Source organism: Dromiciops gliroides, chromosome 4 (assembly GCF_019393635.1).
Source record: "Dromiciops gliroides isolate mDroGli1 chromosome 4, mDroGli1.pri, whole genome shotgun sequence".
Lineage (NCBI taxonomy): Eukaryota > Metazoa > Chordata > Mammalia > Microbiotheria > Microbiotheriidae > Dromiciops > Dromiciops gliroides.
This window is the reverse complement of record NC_057864.1, coordinates 291385527-291413469: the sequence shown is the minus strand read 5'-3', so window position 1 is coordinate 291413469 and position 27943 is coordinate 291385527. Positions and strand designations below refer to the sequence as shown.

General features: G+C 36.5%; 1 protein-coding gene across 3 annotated transcripts; it reads right to left on the bottom strand.

Annotated features, from left to right (window-relative positions):
• Positions 1-109: 109 nt before the first annotated feature.
• OGFRL1 (opioid growth factor receptor like 1) lies at positions 110-27838 on the bottom strand. 3 transcript variants are annotated; one of them, XM_044004012.1, is made up of 7 exons: positions 26921-27838; positions 21228-21314; positions 20056-20137; positions 16509-16587; positions 16334-16400; positions 16070-16215; positions 110-9895 (listed from the first exon to the last, which is right to left on the bottom strand). In XM_044004012.1, exons 1-7 carry the CDS (start codon positions 27176-27178, stop codon positions 9127-9129), a joined length of 1488 nt encoding a protein of 495 aa, XP_043859947.1. In that variant the 5' UTR covers positions 27179-27838; the 3' UTR covers positions 110-9126. The 3 variants fall into 3 exon arrangements, with proteins under 3 accessions (XP_043859947.1, XP_043859948.1, XP_043859946.1); XM_044004013.1 differs by having other exon boundaries at positions 20056-20134; XM_044004011.1 differs by having other exon boundaries at positions 21174-21314; positions 26921-27191.
• Between the last annotated feature and the right edge of the window lie 105 nt (positions 27839-27943).

Here is a 27943-nt window from a genome sequence, read left to right as displayed (position 1 = left end):
AAGAGCCTACAGTGCACTGTGCCAATGGGAGGCTCATTTTTAGGGCCTATGATGCGCACACACACAGACACACTCATCAACCATGACCACAGCAGCTTCCAAATCATGTAACAGAAGAGAAATGAACAAGTATACAACTTTTATTATTCCAATCAGTACTTTAAACAGCTCTGGATTTCCCACAAGTCATCACTGGAACAATGGTTGCACATGTTAGGCAAATCATAGGTTTGATGTGATAAAAGGTATACTAATTTTTTCCAATTTTCCCCTACCCAATTTTGCACTCATCCTGTTTGTTTTTGTTGTTTTACTAATATAAGATAGAAACTAACCCTGTGATTTCCTTAATCTAGGGAACTCCAGGGAGAAGATAGATACTCCCTGTAACATTGCCGGTCAGCCCTTTCTCTGCAATTTCTAGTCTCAGAGAATTTCTAAAGCACTGTGAGATTAAAACTCCTACCCAGTTTAGGCAGACAGTAAGGGTCAGTCAACATCTCCTGAACCCAGGTTTTCCTGGCTGACTTTCTATCCTCTATACTGCATCTATTGTTAAAATCCATCTTTTCTTAAAAATGAATAGTTACTACTAAAGGGTACATTCATGGAAAAATGGAAAGTAAAGGATGATGTGGCAGGCATAGGAAAAATAGTCAACCATGTATTCTAGCTCTTCAAAAATAAGTTTAATCATGCAAGACCAATATAATATTCTCTAACACCATGCTAAAACATTGCTGCTAAATTGAAGATGCTTTATTATTATAATTATTATTACAGGATATAATTTTTGGTAGTTATTAAAAATATTTACTTGAAAGGAATTTCAAATATATTATTTTAGAAACAATATTTTAAAATCTAGCAAAAAGCAACAGAAACTATTGCTCTTTATACATTTTTGGCATAACACTGCCATACAGTTACAGAATTATAAAATAAGCATTTTATAGTACCATACAGATCCAGAAACTGGTTACAACTTCTACCACATACATATGGTATTGGTGCTAACAAACATGCATGGCATTCTGTAGTTTTATGCTGCAAGAGAATACAGAGTACAGAGCAGGCCCATCAATCGCAACATATTTGCCACTGCAAAATGAAAATGTGTACATTTAAAAAAAATAATTACACCACCATTTTTCCTGAAATACATAGACATACAACCATTTCCAAAATGGAATGGTAAATTGATTTTAGCCTGCCATTTATCTCACTTAGGGAATACCCCCCCCCTTTGAAATCAGTTGAAGGCTATAAGTAATTTGTCCTCATTTACACCCCAAATTTTGATAGTAAACATTAGTTAGATTTGTCCATTTTTTATGCATTCGATTGACAGAAGTGGGAGGGGGGAGTAATTATGTTGTTTCTAATGTGCATTCTGAATAAGCATTTGCTTAGGAACACAGGCCCTAGGACTAGAAGAGGGTTTAGAGGTCATCTGATTTAACCTTCTCCTTTTTACAGTGAGGAAACTGAGGCCCACAGAGATTAAGAGATTTTACTCAAGGCCACAAAAGTATTGTGTGCTCGGGGCAGCTAGGTGGCCCAGTGGATAGAGCACCGGCCCTGGAGTCAGAGGACCTGAATTCAAATCTGGCCTCAGACACTTAACACTTACTTGCTGTGTGACCCTGGGCAAGTCACTTAACCCCAATTGCCTCACTAAAAAAAATATATATATATTGCTTGCTACATACAGAATATGAATCCAAAACTAGTCTACTACATCACTCTCTCAATTCTTCCTCCATTCCCTAGACAGTCTTGTTTTAATACCTAAAGCCAGTTTGTTGGCATAGGAAAGAAGAAGTGAAACCTTTCTTACTGAAGCTGGTTGCTTAATAGCAGTAGGAAGGGAAAGGGGGAGGGAGGTTTAACAAAACAAAATTATAAATTTCTATTTCCATGATTTCCCAGACCAATCTCTCCACAATTAATAACATCATGCCTTGAAGAACAGTACTCAAGAACTATACCCCCTACTGTAAGGGCCTAAAATTCTAGCTATGTCTAAAATCTAATGAGTGGTTCGCCTTAAATTAGAAGCTTTAGCAAGAGTTTAGACTTTTAAATATTTATTAAAGTGCATCAGAAGTTAGTGGAGGGGGGGGGGCGGTAAAAAGCAAACTTCATCTATCTAAGAAAGCCCAGCATCCGTCCTCCCAACAAGCCGAGGTCCCTAAATGAAAAGGCCTCCCTCTTCCCAGAAGCCTCCTGTGAAACAGGAAACAGGGCTGTGTATACCCCACCCCCCTCCACACACACACACAGCTCCAAGCTAATTTGTTGGTAGCACTGATTGACAGGACCCACGGGTGGCAAACATCACTTCCTGACGCTGATCTGACCTTAGAAACCCCAGAAGAGGTCACTTCCGGATGCTGAAGTCACATGGTTTCTTTTCAGGCCAGAGCTCATAATGTCCCTCCCAGCAGGGGGTGTCATTCCAATTCTCACACTACGTTTCTATATTAAACTTGTTTCTGTTCCTTAGAAAATCACTGAATCTCAGACCGGGAAAGACATTAAGGCCAGCTACTCTAAATACTTTCAAGTTCAAGAATCCCTATGCAAATATCCAACAATTGGTCATTCAAACTTTACTGGAAGACCTTTCCAGAGGGAAAACCCTGTAAATCCTGGGGAAGTCCATTCAACTTCAGGGTAGTTCCTATTGTTGGAAAGTTGTTGGGCTATTTTTGTTTGTTTTAAAAATATCAAGCATATATTTGCCTCTCTGCAATTTCCACTTATTGTTCTTACTCTGATCTTCTGAGACCAAATGAAACAAATCTAAGCCCTTTTTCATATGCCTTTTGAATATTTAAATAAGTGCTACCTCTTCTCCCACTCCAAACACCACCCATACAACAGCAAGTGTTCCCCTCTCCAAGTTTCCCATCTTCACAGTAGGGGTCTGAGGATAGATTTCAGGAGGGTCTGTGAACTTGGGCTATTTTTTTTTAATCTCTATTTTCACTAACCTTTAATTAAAAATTAATATTATCTCCAACTTTTTTTTTCTGAGAAGGGATCCATAGACCTCACTAGGCTGACCAAAGAATTTATGGCACACACACATGAAAAGGATCCGAGAGAGAGAGAGAGAGAGAGAGAGAGAGAGAGAGAGAGAGAGAGAGAGAGAGAGAGAGAGAGAACACACGCTGGATACACATCTCAGTTCTGATACTTTCTAGATTTATGACTGGGGAAATCACTTAATTTCTACAGACCTCAGTTTCTTAATGAGAATATTACTTACCTTATCGGACCCATGTGTGTAAAGAATATTGTAAACCTTAAAAGTTCTATATAAACATGAATTAATTTTTCAATATTTAGTGGTTTCTTTCTTCTCCCCTCCTGATTAGATTGTAAATTCTGTAAGTACCCAATAAATCCCAAATGACTAATTCAACCCACTGGAAAAACTGGAAGGTTACCTGGGGACAGAAGCTTAGAAAAGTAGCACTGTTTTGTAAAACATCTTCCTTGTATTAACATTACCCCTTCCTTAATTTTAAGAATGAAGATATAATAAATAAATCTCAAGGTTTAAATCTATGCCATAAAGCATTCTGATTAAATGCTGAAAACCCACAGCAATTGCAACCTTTGCCCTTCCACTTCTATTTTTAAAGCACACTGAATCCTTTCACTGAATTTTTAAAAAAACTGCAATAGGACTGCCAAAATAACTTCTGACTCAGAAATTATATATATATATATATATATATATATATAATAGGGCAAAGTATTTTCCAGAGAAAAATTATTTACATGCAATTTTAATTTGTATAACAGGAGTCAAGTTGATCTCACTATACCACACAACAAAAAGATGTTGACCAATTGCTTATTATATTCTGGTATAAGGACAGCCATTCATTTCAACTGAGCCAAAACTACATAGTGTTATGTAGAGTGAAATGTATATATGAAATCTGCAGTTTTAATGGGATGATTTTAACTTAGGAATTCACACATTTTCTGCATCCTGTATATACTCTACAAAAATAAGTAATTCCTTACCAAAAAAAAGAGAGGAATCAATAAGCCAGAAAGAAAGGAGAGATATTAGTATTTCTTTTCTTAGTAGTGTTATCTTGGAAAGCAGGACTTAATCATGCCATCATAATTTGTCAAAGCAGTTATGAAAATAGTCCTTAGATGCCTTGAACAATTTCTTAGAGTCATACTTCTATCATGTTAGTCAAAAGGGTTTTCCTTTCCTACCTCTGTGTACCAGCTATAGCAGCAGGTACAAAGATGTGATATTTTATATTTATCTAAGATAGGTGTTGAAAGCTAGAAATAAAATATAATAATCAATAGAAAACAAAAATAGTTTTTAACACACTGAATAGTTTATGCTTTTTTATTCCAAACTCTTTCCCCAAAACAACATATTTATTTAACTTTATGGAAAATACATTTAATTCCCCTTTCCCTCTTTGGATGAATGCAAGTCTCACCAAGAGGCCATTTCTCTAAAAGAAGGGAAAAAAGGAGCAGTAACGTGCATGGAAACCAATTTCATTCAAGATATTAAATATAATTTTATATCATGATATGGTTTCTTATAATTTTTTAAAGGAATGAAAGTGTCAGCTTCTTAATGAAAACTGCTTACACTATGTAAGGCACATCTGGAAACCTCTAGGAATACATATTTATTAGCAAATCATTAGTAGCTTCAATCGTATGTGATTTTTAAAAACATGGAATAATCCTGTACACATTTTGCTGAGTAGATGGGATATTCAGAATTGAGAAAGAGCAGGCAGAAAAAACCTCACTGTCACCCCAGAAATCACCCACACAAATCAGTGCAATAAGCAGTATAAAATTATACATTGAAAGAATGAGTAAATAAACACATGCTCCCTTGTTTTTTGGTTCCCAGATTTTTTTGTGTTTCATTGGCAGCCATCTTTCTCTACAACCACAACTGCAATCTGAAGTACTAGTCACCTTAGCTTTAATGAGCTTCCAAAGTGGCATCCTGGATTCTATCTTTTTGGTTGAACTTTAAATATTACTGTGTTTATAACTTCTCCTGCCACAGTATTTAGATTCTGCTCTTAGAAATTAGAGTACTTAATTTCAACCTGGACATTGCCTAATGACTGCATCTGCTATCAAATATGGAGAAATGTTATTTCCAGAACCAAGTAGGGACTTCCCTCTAAGAGACCCTAGACCTAACCCTAATAACACAGCTGCAGGAGCAATCAACAATCAAGGCAGAGCAGCTCCTAATGTCCTTTCTTTCTGGGGTAGGAAGGAATACTTGAAAATTTTTTAAAATGTGGTGTCTGATTTGCTAGATTTATTTACTGGGGATTGGATAATTAAATTATTGAAGACATTTGACTTAGCAAAATTTGATTTTTAAAGAAACAGTTGCACTAAATTGTCTATCAGTTTTGATATTAACATGAAGCTTTTCCTTGCTAAATGTATTAAAGTAATGCATACATGTTACACTTAATTTCTATTCCCACCCACCCTTCAAAAGAATCAGACTGCTATTCAGAAAAGAGCTTAAAGGAAAAATATTTCTGCTCAACAAAATCTGAATCCGTGATGACTAATAAAAAGCCTCTCGACATGGCAAAAAGGTTGCTTAGACCTCCCTAATGACTGTGTTAGTCTGTAGTCACAGGGTTTGTTTTCTTCTATAGACTAAAAAAATAAAAAGGTACCCTCAAAACAAGAATTGAAAGCAGAATTCAAGTATTTTTTGAAGTGCATAAAACACTTGATTAAGAGAAAACTGACATTTCTACTTAAATCTCTATTCAAATTCCTTGTATCTTTTTTTATGGGAACAATCACCAAAACTGTATGGTGAATGGCAGAATTGTTTAATGGAATAGATTTTTTCATTTCCAGTACAAAAAAAGTAAAATGGCAAATTATCACAAACGTCCTAGAACAATCCATGCAGCATTCCATCTATTTGTCACGAAATACAAGTTAGCATTATATCAATATCTGACTGCATATTCTTGTAGCCTCAGGTACAGGATAAAGACTATATATCACAAAGGCTCAATAATGGTCCTGGCACTTTAGACATGCTTCACTGAATTTTTTGGTAATAATAGCTTCTCAATATGCCTTAGTAATCACAATACTGTGTGTGTGTGTGTGTGTGTGTGTGTGTGTGTATTTTAATGTAAGATGACAAAACCAGACCCTACAGGGCCAAGTCCTGTTTCAAATACATAGAAATGTATTTCTGCATATCTTATAAAAACAAGCTACTAAATTCAGAGTATTTTCGATAGAAAAACAAAATATAAGAAATTTGGCACTTTGTGCAGCTGCAAAAAGGATTACATTCTCTCACTAGCCTTTATTCTCCTCTCAAAAACCCTCTTACTAAATGTTTCAAAAAGCCCCTAGTGTGAGGAAGACCAGAATTCATATGGAAGAAACTCAGTTTTCTCTGTAGGACTATGTATTAGAAAATTTCATGAAACAAGTTAGACAATATCATACACAAGAAAAGGAACTCTTAATTAGAAAAATATTTTTAAAAAGTAATGGATAGTGCTGGACTTTGAATCAGGAGAGACTCAGGCCTGATCCTATCTCTATTTTCTACCTATGTGACCATAGACAAGTCATTCTCTAGGAGCTTTATTTTCATCATCTGTAAAATGGGAAGAATCATACCTGCAGTTACCTAATTCATTAGGACCAAATGAGATAACATACTGTAAAATACCATATAAATAATGTCAATCTAGAATCTGTTTCCATCTCAATGAGTTATGATGTGCTATAATTACTAAATAAAAGGTTATATTTTGTTGTAAATAATTATTTAATAACTTTGCTCTGATTACTAATATTAGATGTTTACTTAATATTCTGAGAACACAGCTATGAACACTGAGTACAGAAACACATGTCCAGAATGCAAAGGGACTTGCCACAATGGAATAAATGTGTTATTTTTAATAAGTTCTTGAAGATTATTCATCATTAACAATGTTCTTGTCTTATCGATCATCAAAAAAGCAATCAAATGTGGAAGCCTATCCTCTCCCCTAGCTCACGTCATACAGCATTTATGAGGTACCCACAAAGGCATGGTGCTATGTTGGACACCACACATTATTCTACATTTTTCCTGCATAGAATCAAGAAAGGGATATGTAAAAGCTCAGTATAACCATAGGACCATTGCATAAAATAAGAGAAAGCAAAAATAGGCACTTTACAAAATTTAAACTAATAAAATGGTCAAAATGATACTTATAAAGAATTATCACCATTTGTATTTCAGAAAACTATGACATCATTTGTTGATTATAGCCATTGATAAGGGGTTTCATTTTTGGTAAAAATTCACAATTAAACTTCAAAAAAGAATCAAACACTGTAATAACATCAAACATATCTCTGATAATCCATTGAACTTGGGACTTGGGTGGGGTTAGGGAAACAATGGCTGGATGTTTTCCAACACACCGCAAAATACAACACTGAAAGAAAGTGAATCAACAGAAACACATGCAGTGGAATTCAAAATAGCACATATTAAAGCATTTTTCTGGATTTATAACTTTTAAAATGTCCCTGGCCAAAAAAGTGAACAAAATAAGAAAAACAACTTTTCCCCAAAAGAAATGAATAAAACAAAAATGTTGTACCCATTAATGAGAAGAGTAAGTTCAAGATGCATGCTTTAAAATTCTTACTACAGTGATTATGATTTCCCCTTTTCTACACACAATCTCTACAAATAACCCAATTAAAAATAAGTCATATGGGTTTTTGAAAGTTAAGATATGTTTATTTACACCTCCATGAAAAGCCTACTTTAATGACTCCCTGTAGTGTTGGGGTTACCGTTAGGTCTTCAAAGGCTATGTGAGTGTAGCTGAATCTCTGGCAGATCCTTGAAGGCAAACTTGAAGGTTTCAAATGTGGCCATGTGTACTGTGTGTCTGTTACATGAGAACCAGCCTAAGTCTAGGCAGGTTTATCACCAGAATGTTGGCCATCATGCTTTTTTAAAATTTATAGCAATTACTAGCTACCTACTAAGGTTTGCAGTCTGTGTTGACACAAATGCCTGCAGAGATGAAATCTTGGATGGTTCAGTGTCCTGCATTCTAAGTATATTCAAACCAAGTGTAATGAATTTCAACTTTTTTTTCCCCCAGTTTCAAAGCTTAACACTTTAGAAAGGGGAATCACACGGTTCTTTTTCACTAGAGGACCACATCGATGTATCGATCTTATAAGGCACCTTATAGAGATATCTGTATTTATACTGTTAAATGCCTTGCAAAGGAGAACAGGTTTCAGGACTGTTTTTAAGAATTAAAAAAAAAAAAACACTCCCTTTTCATTCCTTATATCTTCAGTTTTTCTTTATAGACATAATTATCTGAAAGACACAGGATCAATACCTAAAAGCAAACACAAAGTCCTCAGAAATAATGTTTCTCTGTGTCTTTGGCATCAAAATTTATATTAAGTGCTTAGCTCAGGAAAACATCTCTATGATTTGTTTAAGAGAAAATCTACAGAATTTAAAGTTGCACTCCAACTAACATTGTATTTCAAATTCAAGCTGAAGGTCAGCATAATCCTTTATATGGGAAGTTCTTAATGCTGCCTGGCAACTTATCTTATCAATTTACAAAGATTTAAAATGTGGGATTTAGGCATATCAGGGTGACTAAACCAAAAATATCCTTTTCATTTTGAAGATTTTCAAAATAAGCTTTTTTTGAGGTACTCCCCAAAGACCAAATTGCTTTTAGAATACTTCTGAGAAGACCAAAGACCTCTACTTTATTTTATTTTAAAGAAACTAAGGATGAAGCCATATAAGACAACACAACAGAACTGTTTTGTTTTTCCCTGTATAGAATGCAAACTATTTCTAGGTCAAACACAGACAGTTGTTTCAAGGTACCAAGTATGTAATTTTAAAGCTATTATAAACAGTATACAAAACTGAATTTGAAAACTCTGAGACTAAAAGCATTATCCGATGCATCGTCTTAAGACTTCCAAAATGAAAACAACAACCAAAATTGTTTACAACAGGAGTCACAAGCAGATGTATAGGTCCTGATTTTAGGATGTGACCTCATCTTTGTTCTTTGGGATGGGTTCTACAATAGTTTTTTCCTTACCTAAATTGGTTTGTGTGTTTTCTGAACAGTTACTGGAACAGTTCTTGCTATCCTCATCAGAGGAAACTTTCCTTGTAACTCCGGAATTTTCACAATCCAGACCCTGGTATTCACTGTCCTCACCTTTTTCAAGAGAAGCAGCACTCTCTTTTTTATCTAAGAGATTATTCATAGTTTTTTCTGGCTTAGAATTTGGACTTTCAGCCCTGCTGTCCTTTTCACTGTTTCTAGGCTTGGGAACTTCATTACCAGCCTCCATTCCAGGCTGATCTGCATTTTCTCCACTTTCTTTCAATTCTCCCTTATTTTCTTCAGCTGCTTTGCTACTTAAATGAACAGCTGTGCAGATATTCTTAGACTCCTTGGATTTTTTGTGCATAGAAGACTGAAGATTGTGACCAGAGACAGGAGATGTAGGGGTCTTTGCTGCTTTGCTTCCTTCAGGCTTTTGTTTTTTTATAGGTCCCCAAATAAAATGATCTGGAGGGGTGTAATGTTGTTGAGCAAAGCGGAGGAGCTTCCTTCTCTCTCTTCTGTCTCTAATAGTATAAACAAAATATTCCAAAGCACTCTGCTTGATATTTGGAAGGGTGTTCTCTACAAGGGCCTCTTGAAGAATAAATTTTACAAGAGGGGATTTAAAATGTTCATATCCAAGCTCACCAAGGCTTTTCAGAATCCGGGTAATTCTTAAGTAGTTGTGCTGAGACCTGGAAGAGATTATTAACAGCAATCAGGAAAAAAAGCAGATGGGAAAAACAGGGAACTAAAACTACTAGAAAGATTTTATGGAGAATAAAGAAGGTAAAATGTCATATTGCCTTTAAATAGCAAAGGACCCATGAAGGAAAAAAATTAATTAGGGTCTTTTATTTAGACTAAATAAGAAACAACATGAAATAGTGGGTAGGAAGCTGGCCTTGAAGCCTCCCTCTGACACAAACTGGTTAAGTGGGTAGAGGTCACTTAACCTCTCAATGCTCTAGGCAACTTTCTGAGACTCTAAGTGGCAGGGGTGTTGACTTCCATTGATGAGTTTCCTCACTTAAAAGTTCCATATCCCAATGAAGTCACAAGTTCCAATCCCTACAAAGTATGAAGGTCACAGATTTAGAACTGGGAGGGACTTCAGAGGTAGTTCTGTTCAACTCCTTCAATTGTATATGAGAAAACTAATGCCCAGAGAAGTTGTAATTTGCTCAAGATCACTCAGTATTTGAGCTGTGATTCAAACCTAGGTCCTCTGATTCCAGAGCCAACTTTCTTTCCCCAATAATATGCTACAAAAGCTTTGATGTCAAAATGTATTTGCTGATTTCTGTAAAAAAATCAAATGAGTCTCTGTAATATAAACACATTTTTTTTGTTTAATCCTTTCTATTACAAAAACATAGAGAATAAGAATTATTCCCAAAGATGTTGGAAGAATTAATATTTGTTTATTAAGGCCTCTGAGAATCAATAGTATAACTAACCACTTAATTGTAAAAACACTACTGTTTTTGTAATTGTGATTTGTATAAGCATAACAAGGGCTGACACAGCTGAATGCTGCCAGCTGCAATTTGGAGGAGCTGATCAGCAAAATCAGCAGAATTAAGCAATTGGAAAAGAATGAAGGAAAAAAATCACTTTACTTCACTTTGTGAGCAATTCTAACTGGTTAGTAAAAAAAAAAAATTAGGAAGAAAAAAGTACCACCTTATTTGTATCTGCGGGCAGATACAATGACTTTATTATTTTCTTCAATTTCATATTATTCTCTCCAGCTTTTCCAAGGAAAAGTGATCATCACAATTTGTCTCATCCCAAAGGCTTAAAAGATTTCAAAATCTAATACTTCTCTTTTCTGTGCCAAAGTCTCATTATATAACCTAGCATACACAACCTTCAGACTGCCTTAAAATACCTCATACTTCTCCCAGGTTCCCAAACTCTTTCTGCTTCGTTTATGCTCTACCTCTCCAATTCAAGCCAATCCCCATCTAATTCCTAATGACTTTTACCCTAAAAGTGTTTTCCAGCTGCTTCAATCAGTGCTTCTACACACAACTATCTTCAGAGGAACCCTGGTGTTCTATTTTATATTAATAATGGTTCTCTGAGATTGATTCTATTGAACCATCTAGAAACAATTATCCCATCTGTGAATTCCACAAGTCAAGTCACTAACTGCCTACAATGTGCCAAGTAAGCACTAGGAAAAAAAAAAGAGTAAAAAAAAAAAACCAAAACAATCCTTGCCCTCAAAGAGTTCATGAGCTATTGAGGGAAATAACATGGGAATAGGAGTGAGTAGAGGAGATGAAGATGTTCAACACATGGTTGGATAAAGGAGAAAAAAAGGTCATTTGTTGAAATCAAAGGGTATGGGGAATGGCATTTGGAACTAGGGGGGAAAAGGGTTTAGAAGAGTGACTGTGTAGAGTATAGCAGAAAGTCAGAGATGAACCAAGGATAACCATACAGTGGTATGGATTCAATCTATTTTGGACCAACTCAGCATTGTTTCATGGTATCCTCTATGAGCATTCTACTGCCAGCTAATACCCAGAATGGCATTATAGAATAATTTTTTTTCACTTAAAATGTGTACCTTACTTCCTATAGGACTCAATATGATTTATAGAACATAACACAATTTGAGACAAGGTATTTAAAGATAAAATAAAACAAAGTAAATCTAAAGGAAACAGAGCATATAGAAGCTTTCATGCACCTGAATTGAGCAGAATAAAACACTAGAATAATAAAATTAGTCCTAAATTTTCTTCCAGGTAAGTAAAAAAAGGAAAAACCACTGGGTTACATAGATTTTTGCTTTTTGGCAACAGAAAGCATATGAATTATCTGAAGAGAGAAAATTTCTCTTTGAACTAAAGCAGGAATTTATTATGTGGGCTTTTTTATCCTAGTATAAAGGACACTGAGCAAACAATATCTTAACTATGATTTTTTTTAAATCTTTTCAACTAAATGGCTCTCCTACCAACCTTCTCCACAAAGGAAAAGAAATAACATGAAATCATACCTCATTTAATGACATTTCTACAAGAGGCTTTGCTAGTTTGGTCCAGATACTTTGCTTTCTGATGGTCTAACAATCTAGGGAGAGATCTGGATGAATGGGTAATTAGCACATCTATTAGACTCACTGACTTTCTCTCTCTCTCTCTCTCTCTCTCTCTCTCTCTGATATTACTTGTCTTAAATGACCTTTGAACAAATGCAGAATCTCATTCAACTCACAGATTAACTAAAGTAGTTTAGAAGATTTAAACATCTACCGAAAGCAAGGAAATCAGGAAGAAATTTTCTTGGATTAAATTAAATTGAATTGAGGCATGACCGATTCTAATAAACCATATGTTTACCAATTAAAATGATAGGTAGTCTATCAGTCAACAAACATTTATTAAGCACTTACTACGTACTATGCCCTGTGCTTGGCACTGAGGAAACAAAGAAAATTAGTGAAACAGTCCCTGACCTCAATTCAGATAGCTAGATTAAACATTTGTCAGGTGCTTACTATGTCCTTGGAACTATGCCAAACCATAAGAATTCAAAGACAAATGAACACAATAGCCCCTTCCCTAGAGAAGGGTATATTCAAATATGGAAGACAATACATAATGGGACACTGAAATGGGGGGCGGTGCGGGTCTGGATGACACAAATAAGGGGAGGAAGACATGATGGTTAGAATTTGTCCTAGAAGTGGCAAGGGAGCTAGGCCCCAGCAAGCTAAGGCAAAAGTTCACCTCTCAGAGCCAGGAGACCTAGGGAGATTCCTATAGATGTTCAGAGAAAAGGATCCTAATGAGAAGTTAGCCAGGAAATTAGCTCCCTCAAAGAGCTTACATTTGTTCTATTGGTCTAAACAACAGGACATGCATACATACCACACACACACACATATATAAATGCATATTTATACACATATGCACATGTGTATATTTGTATGCTCCAAATGTATTTATATGTATATATACACATGTGTTTATGCATATTGTGTGTATATTGCATGTGTACCTGTATGCATTTTGTATGTATATATTTATACATATACAAAACAAAGGTAGCATGGGGTAGTGGATAGAGTGGTAGATATCCAGGAAGATCAGGGTTTAAGTCCTACCTCTGACACATACTGGGCAATTCACTTAACCTCTCAATATTCTAGGCAACTCTCCAGGACTATAAATAGCAGAGAAGACGCCAACCTGAAGAGGTGAGTTTCCTTATCTGGGTGTTTCACATATCACTGAAATCACAGGTCCAGAACCCATCGCTAGCCTATACAAAATTAGTACAAGGCCATTTCTGGACAGAGAATACACTAGCAACTAAGAGGACCAGGAAAAACTTCACAAAGAAGGTGACACACAGCTGAGATGTAAAGGAAACTAGAAATTCCATGTGTGAGGATGGTTAAGGAAGAAGTATATTACAGGCATTGGGGATATCCAGGGCAAAGACACAGAGACAAAAATGGAATGTCAGGGGAACAACACTTAGCCAGGTTTGAAAGTCCACTTACTTACTTCATCTTGGTCTGTTGAGTCATTAACCTAAGTTTTGTTTTCAAAGTCCCAAAGCACCAAACAACCAAGTCTCAGTTACTTGCATGGTACTGTTCATGTTTTAATTTTATTATAACAGGGGCAGCTAGGTGGCGCAGGGAATAAAGCACTGGCCCTGGATTCAGGAGGACCTGAGTTCAAATATGACCTCAGACACTTGACACTTACTAGCTGTGTAACCCTGGGCAAGTCACTTAACCCTCATTGCCCAGCCACACCCCCCCAAAAAAATTACTATGACAAGTAATTTAACACTAGCTGACTTCTCCCTAATACTTAGCAAGCTGCTACATTGCAACCTACTTAAATTAATTGATGTATTTATAGGGAATGCAAAAATCATATTTTTTCATATTAATCTAGACAGTTACAAATGGATGCTTAACAAATATTAAACATTCTAAAAAATCCTTCATAGAGACAGATACATATCTCTATATAGTTTTTATTTAACTGATGTTTTTCACTATTCATTCTCTTCAAAAGCAGAGATAATTGAGAGCTCAGTAAGTATACTCTCCTCTCTAAAAATGTTTAAATAAGAGCAGGTCTAGCAAAAAAGCCAAAGCACATAATATGAATACTCATCAAAACAGGAGTTCTGATGGCAGGTAGAATCATTAGCGAGAAGATATTATACATCAAAGGTTTCATTCTTAAGCAATTCACATATTTCAAGGGCAGATTTTTTTTTCCTTCAAAAGTACAGCATTTTCTGTGAATTACTTGATATGCTTTGGGGGTAGAGTAGAAGAGCCTTGTTTTTCTGCACATTGTGACAAATCTTTAAACTCAATCAAAAATGTCAGGTGGGCTTCACTATCCCCACTCATAAACACATGAACATACACATACAGAAATACACACCCCCACACACTGTAAGAGTTGTGTTTCCTTTTCTGTCTAGTACATTTCTTTGGGTCAGTAATTGTGGGTAGAAAAAAAAAAGGAACACTATGAGCAAAATCAAGAAGTGATAACTTTCAGGGTAGCAATAATAAATTGTAAGTTGGAAACTACTAAGTAACCATAAGCAAGTCACATTGGTATACTCTTTCAAAATGATTGCTTTGTATACCAGTGTGTGGTTACCAGGCAAATCCCAATGGAAGACCATTTTTTTATACACCCTTAATACTATTTTAAATTGTTAGAACATTATTAGCTTAATGACATATATTCCTGATTTAAATGAAGGAATTATTCATCCAAATAATGCTCCATATATCAAATCTTGGCCCTCACAATAATAAATTAGGTCCATGTAACTCTGAGTTTTCTACAAAATGAATTAAAATTTCATAAGGAAGAAAATTTGACCCACAAGCAGCTAATTGCATGACAGGAAAAAATGTATATACTTTGTTTTAAAGGTGATAAATAAATCAGGTAACCACATAAATTTAATTCTTTATCCTTTATACTTGTTTATGCTTAGCATGCATTAGCAAATGCTTTTTCATTATTTCATTCATTCACTCACATGTACTTATTGTTTCCTTATTAGAATATAAGCTCCTAGTAGTCAGGATTGTTTCATTCTTTGCACTTGTATTCCCAGCAGCTAACACAATGCCAGGCATATATTAGGCATTTAATAAATAAAGTCTTCTAATCAAGATTATAAAGTGTTAGCCATAGTTTTTTTGTTGTGGTGGTGGTGGTGGTTTTTTTTTTTTTTACTGTACGAAACTTTTTAAAATGAAGTTGATTATATCTAATAATGCTGCAGAAAGGAGTTAATAAAACCTTTTGCACATATCCATATTTAATAAAATTAAGACTAAGCACATAAAGTAAAGGCCTTAATAAAAATCTTAATGTAATGATGCATAAAACTCAAGTGTTTTGGTAAAGAAAAAAGGTTAAGGTTAGTGTTAATGGGTGTTTTTCCCCTTATCTCTACTTGTCTAGTTCAGCTAATTATAATGTTCTAAAAATGCTTTAAAGCTGTTTTTCAGTCCAACAAAGATGTCATCCTCCAATTAATAAGAAAAATAATTCTGTAAGTCAACCAAGAAAATATTAATAAAATGGGCTTTTGGTTATAAGGATTAATGACAATTCTAAAAATCTCAGCCAAAGAAAGTTTTCAACCTATCCCAAATATATTGATTTTTACATTTTTGTAAAGCAAGGGAAATTTTCCTTCTATTTGGTGGAATGTATAATCAAGTCACATACTTTTAAAATAACTGAATGGACTTGGTCTTCACTAATCCAGTTTTCAAGGAGTAAGTGATTGAAATGGTTAGAAAGGATGGAGCCTTAAGATTTCTAAAGGACTGCTTTACTTACTCATTCAGATGCTGAAATCTTTCCTGCCAATTAGTAGCCCGAGCCACATTTCCAGTTTTATCAGTCAGCTTCATTCCAAAAAATTCTAACATCATTTTATAAGCCAAGAAGAACCTTCTAGTTGCTTCTTTTGTTTTTTTGAATTCCTAATAGAGAAAAATAAATTCAGTTAAAATTACTCTGGAGTATACATACTGTACAACTATCATATACTGATTGTGTATATAAAATACATTATACAAAAGAAACTGTCACATATATTACCTCAATTTCGTATGTAGTTAGTTCTTTAGCATAAAAGTTCAAACCTTGTTCTCTCAGTGGAAAAAGCCTGTTTAAAATAAAAGAAAGAAAGAAGAATTGAAGTTTCATTTTTATGCAGTTTGGTTAACAAATAATTAAACAAGTCATGCTTTAAAATAGCTAATAAATAACCAACCATTGAATATAAGTGTGGTTATGCTCCAGTTTTTCATAATCTCCTTTCCATTTATTTAGGACTTCTTCAATGTAAACACCTGAACAGTAAATATTTAGAAAACTAGTCAGATTCATTTAAAAATGTTTGAAGAATAAACTGTAAGATTCATGTCAGTCAAAGATAATAACTGACCAGGCTTTACACTTAAACTTCACACTTAAACATAGTATGACTATAGATAACATATCTATGAAGTTCAAGATACAGAATGTTAGTAAAAACGCTACCTTTCACTGAAGGATGAAATGAATAATTTTTAAATGTTGCACTGCCCCCCCAAAAAAAAACCCCAAGGCTTCTAATATGTAATTCAATTTAATTCAACAAAATTATTAAGTGCCTACTGTGTGCCATATGTTGTATTAACACCAAGGATAGAATGATAAAAATCAAACAGTTTCTTCCCTTAAAGAGTTTATATTCTACTCAGGGGAAGCTACATGTACATTGATACATAAATATAAAACATGTAAAAAGAAAATAATTCCCCAAATAACCAATATGATTCTGCAAATAGAAGATACTATTCAATTGAAGATATATTCTCTGATATAAAAAATCCTCATTCATTTAAAAATCTTTTTTCGCATGACTCATGTTTATTCTCTTCCACCCTCGCTAATGTCTCCTTTCTCCTCTCTCTAAATATTTTTGAGTGTTCCCTCCCACCACCCTAGGTTTCTCTCTTTGGCTATTGTTACTAGCAAAAGCAATTCTGAATGTCTATAGCTGAAGACATGCTAAAAATAAAGGAAAAGTTTTTATACCTATCTTTGGAACATTTTTCCTACATAGTACTACCATTTTAAAGGTAATATTTACAGATACATTTGTTTAAAAAAGTAAAGAGGCAGTGTCATGTGAATTACTTTATACAATATATGCATTGAGATCCAGGAAAATGCTTTATATAAAATGCTGGCTGAAACTTATGACTCCACTAATACTGCCATGAATCTAACTTGCGTCTTCACTATAAAGATTATAAAATGTTTAACAGCTCATGTAAAGATCCACTGATTATAGTCAGCCCAAGCAATAAATGTACTAATGGAAGAGACAAAAACAACCTACTAAATCCAAAGGAAACTGCTGTAACTATGTTTTCATAAAACAATTTCCATTAGCATCATTAAGACTTAGGGAATCCTTACCTGAGCTAAATTAAATATTTATTGTTTGACTTTTTAAAATGTATTTCTTGGCCTTTTGGGGGGGAGAGGGGAAGTAAATAACTGACATTTTAAAAACCACAACAAATTACCCTGAACCAACTGTATAATCCCAAAGGAATTTCTAAGAGCATAAGGTTAAAATAAAAACAAGTAGATATGGCCACTATACTTATGTGTCTAAATAACTAATGCACTTAGGGAGGATGCTCTAAAGTAGAGGTGTCAAACTCCTTTTCCTGGACTAAACCAGATTAAAATGTAATTGGGAGCATGTGAGTTCAAATCTGGCCTCAGACACTTGACACTAGCTGTGTGACGCTGGGCAAGTCACTTAACCCCAACTGCCTCACCAAAAAAAAAAAAAAAAACTTTTAAAAAATGTAATTGGGAGATGTTTAACAAATAATACAATATAATACAAATGTTAATTTGTGGTTTTCTAAGTTAAGACAGCCCACAGGGATCTGTTTCTATTTAAATCTGATACTATTGCTTTAGAGCAAAAGTTCATAACTTGGCATCTATGAACCACCAAGGGGCCTGTGGATAGAATTCAGTGAGTCAATAAACCCAAATGGGGAAAAATTACATAAACTCTAACTAAAAAATGTATAACCTCTAACTGAAAAGAACAGACAGCTAGATGGCCCAGTGGATAGAGCACTGGGCTTGGTATCAGGAAAAATCATCTTCATGAATTCAAATCCAGCCTCAGACACTTAGTATTTGTATGACCCTGGGCAAGCCACTCAACCCTGTCTGTCTCAGTTCCTCATCTGTAAAATGAGCTAGAGAAGGAAATGGCAAACCACTCCAGCATCTCTGCCAAGAAAACCCCAAATCGGGAATGAAGAGTTAGACAACTGAAATAACCGAACAGAAATTTAGCAATTTCTTCAATTACCTAAAACTAATTCTGAGAAGCGGTGCATAGATTTCACCAGACTGCCAAAAGGTCCATCAAACATCAAAAAAAGGTTAGGAATCATTGCTCTACAGACTTGAATTGAGATTTGAAGAATACATGTCATCTGGAAGGCTCAGGACACACCTCCATCCACCTCCACTTCAATCATCCTATCTCCACCCTACACACTAGGGAATCCCAGCTAACCCAGCAAAAATACACGTTCTTCCTTCATTCATGAGAATTTGAAGCATATTTCAAGCCATGATGCTAAAACTAACTGCATTCTTGAAATCTGATCTAGATTTCCGATAGATTTGTGGTAGTGGTAGTGGCAGCAGCAGTAGTAATCATTATTATTACTATTATTCTCCTTTTTCTCATCTTTGTTGTTTTTTTAATCTAACTGTGCAGTAGTTAATAGAATATTAAATATGAAATAATAAAGCAGGATATATACTTGTGAAACATCTTTTATATCTGAACCCAAATGAAAAATATTATAAGAGGTCATCATCGTTAACTTATAACAAGTTTTAGGGTACGTAAAATGATTTTACATGTATCTTTTTAATTTTATCCTCACAATTACCCTACCTTAGTAGATTCTTTAAGTATTATTATATCCATTTTATAGATAGAAAACTGAGGTGAAGAGACCCAAAGGGTCACTTAGGGGATTCCAACTAAAAAAAGTCCAACATTCTTTCCATTATCATTAGATTATTAGTTGAGTTGGCAACACATCCCATTTTACAGATGATGAAATTGAGGTTTAGATATGTAAAATGATCTGGTTAAAAGTGATATAACTAGTCACTGGAAGAACTGGCCTAGGTCCTCTAATATTCAATTCAGTATTCTTTCTACTATGTCACAGGTATATATAATGTGGGATCTTTACTTTTAGGATACTGAGACTAGATAAATATCCCACATCCCTCTTCTATCCCCCACCCCCCAAAAAAGCATGATGCTTTCTGGAAATGTCTGCCATTTAAGCATGCATCCTCAGAAATTATGGCAACAATTTCTCATAACTTAAAAATATCCCAAGCAAAAGTCAGAATTGTACACACTGCTTTGCATGTTTTAGGCACTAAGTAAATGTTTCTGTAATTGCTATATGGCAGAAATGAGTGGGTTCAATTTGGGAGTCTGTTGAATCATTATTACTCTACAATTCTCAGCTGGAAGAATTATCACAATAAGTAGGTAACAAACATTAACTACATTTACATATAGAGCAATTCTCTCAGCAAGGGCATTTGGGATACTTTACACCACATAAAAACAACAACAAAAAAAAAACCCCATCAAATCAACATTTTTTTTAAGAAGCCTACACACAATACAGATAAAGTATCTTCAGCCTTGCTGTTACTTAAAATCTACTTTCTAACAAAAGTATTAGATTTCTTACCATCTGGTTTAAAAGGAATTTTATTCTTATAAAAACGGAGATTACTCAAGTCATTTTGATAACGGAGATCTTTAAAGTTCTGCTGAAAGAAACAACAACAAAAACAACATACAGTAAACCTATAGATACAAAAAGAGATACAGTTGAGTTTTTTGCTCCTTAGTTAACTGAAACATAAGAAAAGTAGGAGAAATATGTTCTAGTAAGTTATGTTAATAACTTAGTAAGACAACTTAATAAATAAGTTATATAATGTACTTAGATACATAGCATCAACTACACAAGTACAGAATGAACTAGACATGGCCAAAAAGTAATTTATATGAAAATACCTTTGGCTATTTAGGGACTTTAAAAGCTCAAAGTATATTAAAAAGGCAGCCAAAAAAAGCAAATGTATTTTTAGGTTTTGGTGACAGAAACTTCATTTCTTTATAAGTAAGGTATTAGACATGGTCCACTCTACTCTAGCTGTTAACCTTTTTGTATATGTTCTGGATACTTTTAGAAGTCTGATGAAGCCTGTGGACTCCTCAAAATAATGTTTTTGAATGCACAAAACAAAATATATAGGATTACAAAGGAAACCAATAATATTGAAATCATTTTTTAAATATAACGTAAAACCACTTTCAAGCACCCACTGCTCCACCCCAATAAAACCACCTCTGGAATATTATATTTAATTTTGAGTATCTCATTTTATAAGGAAAATTGCTTAACCCAGGCCAATTTAGCAGAGAATAAGCTCTGGATGATGAGGGTAAATGAAAACATGTTATAGGTTAAAGGAACTAGGAATGTTTATCCTACAGAAGAGAAGACTTTGGGAAGATATAGTCTTTAACCAGCTCTTGAAAGGGCTATCACTTATAAAAATATTATATTTATCCTATTTAGCCTCAGAGGACCAACTAGGATTAATAGGATTAATTTATATTACAGGCAAGCAAATTCTGGTTTGATGTAAGGAAATAATTCCTAACAACTGGGACTTGCCCAAACAAGGTTGTCCCCACAGGTAGCATTCTTCATCACTGGGGGTGTCCATGAAGAGACTGTAAAACCAGTTATTGAAGATAAGATAGATGCTTCAAATTGGGTTTGGCCTAGCTAACCTCTAAGTCTTTTCCAACTCTTTGAAGTTCTAGAATTCTATGTAACACTCTTACTGGGTATTGATGTCGGTATTTGTACAAATCTCTTGCAGCATAAAAGCTTCTCTTTGGTTTGGCAGCTGACTCTGTGGAATCATCATTCTGAAATTAAAAAAAAATACAAAAAATAGACTTATTAACTGAAAGAGAATATTGGTTTATGTCATTGAACATCATCGTGTTTATTTCATTGAACTTCCAGAATTAATTTGAAATAACTACACACACACATACACACACACACACATTCTCTCTCTCACTCACTTTCTCTCTCTCTCTCAAGCTCATTTTTGATTCTTTACATCATCTAAGATTTCTTTGCTAGTCAATATTTTTCTAATTTGGGGTCACACTGAATTTGACACAATTTTCCTGTTAAATAATAAAACTTCATAATTAGCCAAGAGAGGCCAAAACCAATGAGGCCAAATGTGACAAATCAATATGCAGCAGAAATTTTTAAAAAATAATAATTCACCACATATTTTATTGTAAGTTATATAAGTGGTTATATGAAAAACTTTATTTTTGGTATGTCATATAACTAAAGTCTGTTAAGAAAAAAAAATCAATTCTATAAAGAAAATACTCATTAAATCTGTAATACTTACCTGTTTGTGGCAGCAAAGTAATATTTATGAAAGAAAAAAGGGGGCTTTTAACAAACCTAAGCAGCCTTACAAGCTGCATATTTTACAGTACCACCACAGGGAAAATAGGAAGCTATGAATAATTCTTACTCATTCAATGATATTATGATGTACCATAAATCAGCAAAGTTAAAATACATACATATGCTAAGCAATCAAAAGCTTTTTCACTGAAATTAACCTACAAACTGAAATAACAGATGATACTTCTCAAGAAACTCAGATACCCAATTTCATAAATCTATGCAAAACAGGTTAATCTCTGTCCCAAATCTAAATTTATATATATAAAATTTTAAAATTTATATGGGAATACTTTGTTCCAGTCTTCTTATATCTTACTCCCTTGCACATATTCTGTGATCTGGTGACACTGGCTTCCTTGATTTTCCTCATACTAGATTTATTCTCTATCAACCAACTATGGACACTTTGGCTACTTCCCCAATGCCTGGAATTCCCTTCCTCCTCATCTCCATCTCCTCATTTTCCCAGCTTCCTTCAAGTCCCAGCTAAAAATCTCACCTCCTACAAGAAGCCTTTCCCGAGTCCCCTTAAAGCTAGTGCCTTTCTTTGTGATTCTCTGTTTTATCCTATATACATATATGTAGAAATATAGATATAGTTATCATATCTGCACATAATTGTTTCTATGTCTGTGTGTTCCTTTAGAGCAGACACTTCTCCCCTACCCCTTCTTTGAAGGTGCTTAGTACATAGTAGGTACTGAACAAATACCTTTTGATTTGCATTGACTTAATTCTTAAGCTGGATGTTTTGTTATGGTGTATTTGGAAGTGCTTTGAGATCTGAAGATCCTTATACAAGTTCAAGATATTATTATGTTTATCATAAGTATTATTAGGAGAGGTAGAGTTGGTGTTCAAGCCACACAGACAACCTACTTGCAGCATTAGCATTTAAGGTTTTGGCATTACTTGTTTTGTGACCTCTTTTTTCCAGCCTTCATCTATAATAGCAGTTGGCAGCCTATGATGCTCATAATTAAGGAAAATACATAGACTTGGGCACTAGATCCTCTACTTTTGAACACCGGCTATCTAGCATAAGCACAAGAAAGTTTAAATTCTGACTCCTGCCATACATCTGAAGACAGTTCTACCTAACAAGTCCCCAAATTTATTTAGCCTGAGCATCAGTAAGTCAAGAAATGGCATCAGAATAAACAAAATAATAAGTTTGGCCTTAGTGAAAATCTAAAAAGTTTTAGTCTCACAAATGCCCAACATCCCTAGATGCAATAGCTTCTGTAAATACACACACACACACACACACACACACACACACACGTATATGTATGCCAAAGAGAAACAGATCTTTGAATTTTAAATGTCCAAAATGTAGATAAAAGTCAAGAGAAAACCAAATGCCACCAGATATAATACAAGGATAGTGTAGTATATAGTAGCTTTCAAGTCAATTAAGACCTCAATTTGTATCCAGCCTCAGGAATAAGGGTTTGCAGACCTCTCTGAGTTTATGCAAATCTCAAAGACTTTAAGACTCAGATAGTTGATAGTTTCTATAAGTGAAAAGAATTTGCACAGGAAGAATTCCATATAAAAATGAAATTATAGGTCTATATTAAAAAATCTTATAGGAAGGAGTCACCCTATAATAAAATAGCACAAAACATGTTACATTGCTTTGTTAGATCATACCATAACCCTCTTCTTGGTGTAACAGAAAGAACATTTCTATTCAAGTCAGAAGTCATGGGTTCAAATCCTGCCTCTAACAATCATTACACCTATGTATCCTTGGGCAAATTATTTCAGAACTCTAGGCCTCAGTTTCCTTATTTGTAAAAGGAGGAGACTGGTCTAGGGAAGGGTAAGAGAATGAGCATTTGTACAGTGCCCGGTATGTGCCAGGCACTGTGCTAAGTGCTTTATAAATATTATTTCCTTTAATTTGGACTAGATGATTTCTGAGGTACCTTTTTATCTATGGATATATCCTCTTATGATCCTCTCCCCCACATAAATGAGTTATCTGGTAGCCATAGTTATGTGGTGCGCATGCTAACCCTATGAAGAAGATACTGCAAGTATCCTCATTTCACAGATAAAAAAGGACACTTAGGCTCAGAAAACTAAAGTGATTTACTCAGCCCCTCTGCTAATAGAGGCCAGAGCCAGGAATCAAAACCTAATTTTTCTAACTCAAAGTTCTTTGCTTTTTCCTTCACAGACCAAAATAAAATCTCAACCAAAAGTTCCTATTAAAAAAGCAGGAACTGAAATGTATAGCATTAAGTGGAAGCAACCCCAAAGTTTTGATTTAAACCATTTGTAGATTATAATTCTCTATTTGCAAATCCAAACTATAATTCAGGTAGGTAAAGTACAGATCGAGAGGCAAGACCAACATTTTAGAAGGAGGAATGGGGAAGTATAGAAAGAAGAGGGGAGAAGAATTTTTAAAGTTTTTAGTTTTAAAGAAGGATCTTTGCTAATAAAAAATTTGTCAATGAGTTATAACTTGCCACATATTTTTAAACCTGGAACTGTGATGTTGGGAGTATAGAGAATTCTCAATTTATAATATCTTTCTACCAATAATGATGGACTTTTCATCTGTAACTTACAAGTCTTAGAGAATTTTCCTGAGAAATTCATGCCCAAGATCACAGATATGATTGGCTTGGTATCTACCATACCAAGCTGCCTCTTGATATGTTCTGGACTGATAAAAATTTACTTTCCATGGCTGTTTATCCATGGTCCCTTTGGGAAACATTAATATAGATGGTACTGGTTGGTTATAATGAGTCATAATTTTTTAATTGGATTCAATCTGGTTATCCTATATTAACTGGCACCCCTAAACTTCAATAGGAGACTATATTTTAAATGGGAGATAAATGAAAGAGGGGAAACTGCATGGTGGGAGGTGCATGAATTATATATGAACTAGAGAAGATGAGGATGGGGAGAGGAAGTTACAATACAGAAATACTCTCAGAAATATCAAGAAAGCATGATCAAGTAAACAGGACATCAGGTTGTTGTTGTTCATTCTTCTTTCTTGAAGCTAGAAATTGAAAGACTTGGGGAAGCTTGGGATCTGCAATGCTATGCCAAAGTATTTCCTATGCTTGGTCAGGACAACAGGATCCTAGAGTCAAGTGAGTCTAAATTTATCCAGTTGTCCCTGTTGAATACAGAGCAGGGTCAGAGGAGGGCAGCTAAGTGGCGAAGTGGATAGAGGAGCAGCCCTGGAGTCAGGAGTACCTGGGTTCAAATCCAGCCTCAGACACTTAACACTTACTAGCTGTGTGACCCTGGGTAAGTCACTTGACCCCAACTGCCTCACTAAAAAAAAAAAAAAAAAAGGTCAGAGGAAATTGAAGTCTCTGTGATAGGGCCAAAAGGATTCATAAACAAGGGAATTCTTCAGCAAATAGGAAACTCTCTACAATGTGAATGTTTCTGGTAGAGGAGGTCTGGAGGAGAGTGACCAACCTCTGTTTTTTTTTTCCCCCTCACTTCCATTGAGATCAGATGGATAGAAACAGAACAGGTTATTGTTGACAATTAAGAAGCAGTATAGCATACTGGAAAGAGTAGCAAGTTTGGAGTCAGAAGAATGAGTTCTAGATCTTGACTAAAGCACTTATTACCTCTTCCACCTTACTCAAGTTACTTGAGCCTAAATATTTCAATCAATAAAATGATCAATATAAATATACAATCTCTTTTAGCTCTAAAGTCTTATATGAATGTACTTTCTTAGTGAAACAGTCTTTGGGGTGATAATTTTCCATGTGATTAGTATTTGCAATTTCTTTTCTTCCCCCCCCCCAAATTGCCTAGTGATTTATCAGAGATTGTTGAAGATTTTCTTTATGTGGAAAAAAACCATTGGCAAAATGTCATTTGAAATATAATGCTGGCCATGCTTTAAATTATCAGCTTTAACAAGTTTACTGGGTGAAATAATGAAAAACTTGAAAAAACTGCTTTGAACTTCTTAGATGTAATGCACTATTTAGGTAAATGAAGAACTATTCTAATATTTTAACTTGAAATGGGAAAATACTAGAAATAGTTTGATGGTAATACTCCTAACAGGAGGAAAAAGGCACAGACTTTAGTGCGGTCTGCAGTGGAAAGAGCACTCAACTTGGGAGTCAGAAGTTTCAGCCTCCACTTACTAGCCCTTATGACCTTGGGCATTCTCTCTAAGCCTTTGTAAAATGGGGAGATTGGCACTAACAAGTACTCCATCATTCAGAGTTGTGGTCAGGAAAACATGTTAGTTAAGCCTTAAAGTAACAGAGAAAGGTTAGCTTTTATATGTTTAAGAGAATTTCTACAAGTGTGAATAGGTTTCATAGCCTTCTATTTTTAGCTAACTGACCGGCCCTTCTCTGTTTTCTGCCTTCTCCCTTCCTCCAGATGCAGGGAAAGCACCAAACCAAGTTAGGTTTCTCTTTGGAAGAACCGCCTTATACAACACCATTCATGGGCACAGATGTGCAGCGGGGCTGGGCCTCCAGCCACTGCCACTGCCACAGCCACAGTCACAGCCACAGCCACACGCCTACTTCTCAACCTGCCTGCAACTGCAGGCTCTCCTCAACTTCCTGGTGACTCAGAGAGGAGCGTGCCAGGGGAGAAAAGAGCCCCTGAACTGGACGCTGTCTTGCGGAAGGCAGCGAGGAAGGAACGGGGCTTTAAGAAGCCCCCACAACACACCACGCACCCCAGAAAAAATAAAATAAAATAAACAAACATCTGGATTAGGGAAGTAGATGGGAAGCACCCTCCCTCCCAATATGAGGGCGCTTCTTCCTCCCCCTTCCCAGGGAGTCCTCCCTTCCCTTTCCCTCCTTCCTTTATCAGCTGGGGCAGCAAAGCCAAGTGGTCCACTTGGGGACAGAGACGCTCACAAATCCTCCAGGAGGACGCGGGGAGAACAGGGGAGAGGGCATGGCTGAGGGGAGGTCACAGAGGGATGAGACTGGACCGGACCCGAGCAGAACTAGCACCTTCTCCCAGCCCCTGCCCCCGGGAAGGATCTGGGGCGTACCTGCTCCTTGTTACCGGCGGCGTCCGCGTCTCCCTCAGGTGCGGCGGGGCTGTCTTCTGACCGCGGGCTGGCCTTGGCAGATGGCCCCGCTGGTTGCTCGGGCTCGTGCCCCGGGCCCTCGCGGCTGCCCGGGCCGCTGCCTTCTCGGCCGTCTTCCTCCTCGTCCGGCTCGGGCTCCGAGTCCGTCTGCCAGGTGGAGTCGCAATCCTCCACGGTGGTGGGCTCCTTGAAACTGGTCCCGCTTAGCAAATTGCCCATTGAAGAAACGGCGACGGAGGTTGCAGAGGGAGGAGGAGGCGGAGGAGGAAGAGGAGGAGAAACAGGGCCAAGGAAGAGGGCAGGGGGCTGCGGAGTGGGGGGCTGCGGAGCGGGAGGCAGCGGCGGCCACCTAGGTTCACGCACACGGCCCTCGCCGCTGCCCCCACGGAAGCAAAGAACCGAAGGGGAGCTGGGGGAGAGAGGGGGACCCGAGGTGAGGGCTAGGGCCCGAGCATGGCAGCACTGGGAGTCTGGGGGCGGCCTTGGACGGGGCGCAGGGGCCTCCCGGAGACCACAGGGCAGCTGCCACCAGCACCGCACCGATGCTCAAGTCCAATCCGGCCGCCGCTGCTGCTGCTGCCGCTGCTGCCTCCGCCGCCACCACCGCCGCTGCTGCTTCAGTGCAGAGAGAGGCAGACACACACACTCACAGGGAGGAGCAGGCGGCCTCGGGATTTCCACCGCAAACGTTTAAACCCGCCCAACCGATACCTTCTTCTCCTCCCCGTGGGCAAGAGGCTGGGTGCTGGCCAGGGCGACGGAGGAAGGGGCAGCGGAGACAGGCCAGAGGCCCTTCCTCCAGAGCCCAGGAGGTGTCACCTCTCAGAACCCTGGAGCTGGCTTCTTAACCCCCCACGTTTCAGTCTGGGCTGCTAGGCCCTACTTTGCCTTTTTGCCTGCCTAGCTTCTGGGGTAGGAATGGGGCCCTTTACGAAGACAGGAGACCTCCTTCCTGGTCCTGTGGGACTGTCCCCACCAACCCCT

Coding starts and splice junctions, on each gene's coding strand:
- OGFRL1 (XM_044004011.1), bottom strand. CDS start 27,178: ATGGGCAATTTGCTAAGCGGGACCAGTTTCAAGGAGCCCACCACCGTG. Junction 16,588..20,055: donor AATTCCTTTTAAACCAGATG/GTAAGAAATCTA, acceptor TTTACTGTTCAG/GTGTTTACATTGAAGAAGTC. Junction 16,216..16,333: donor TAACTACATACGAAATTGAG/GTAATATATGTG, acceptor TTTCTCTATTAG/GAATTCAAAAAAACAAAAGA.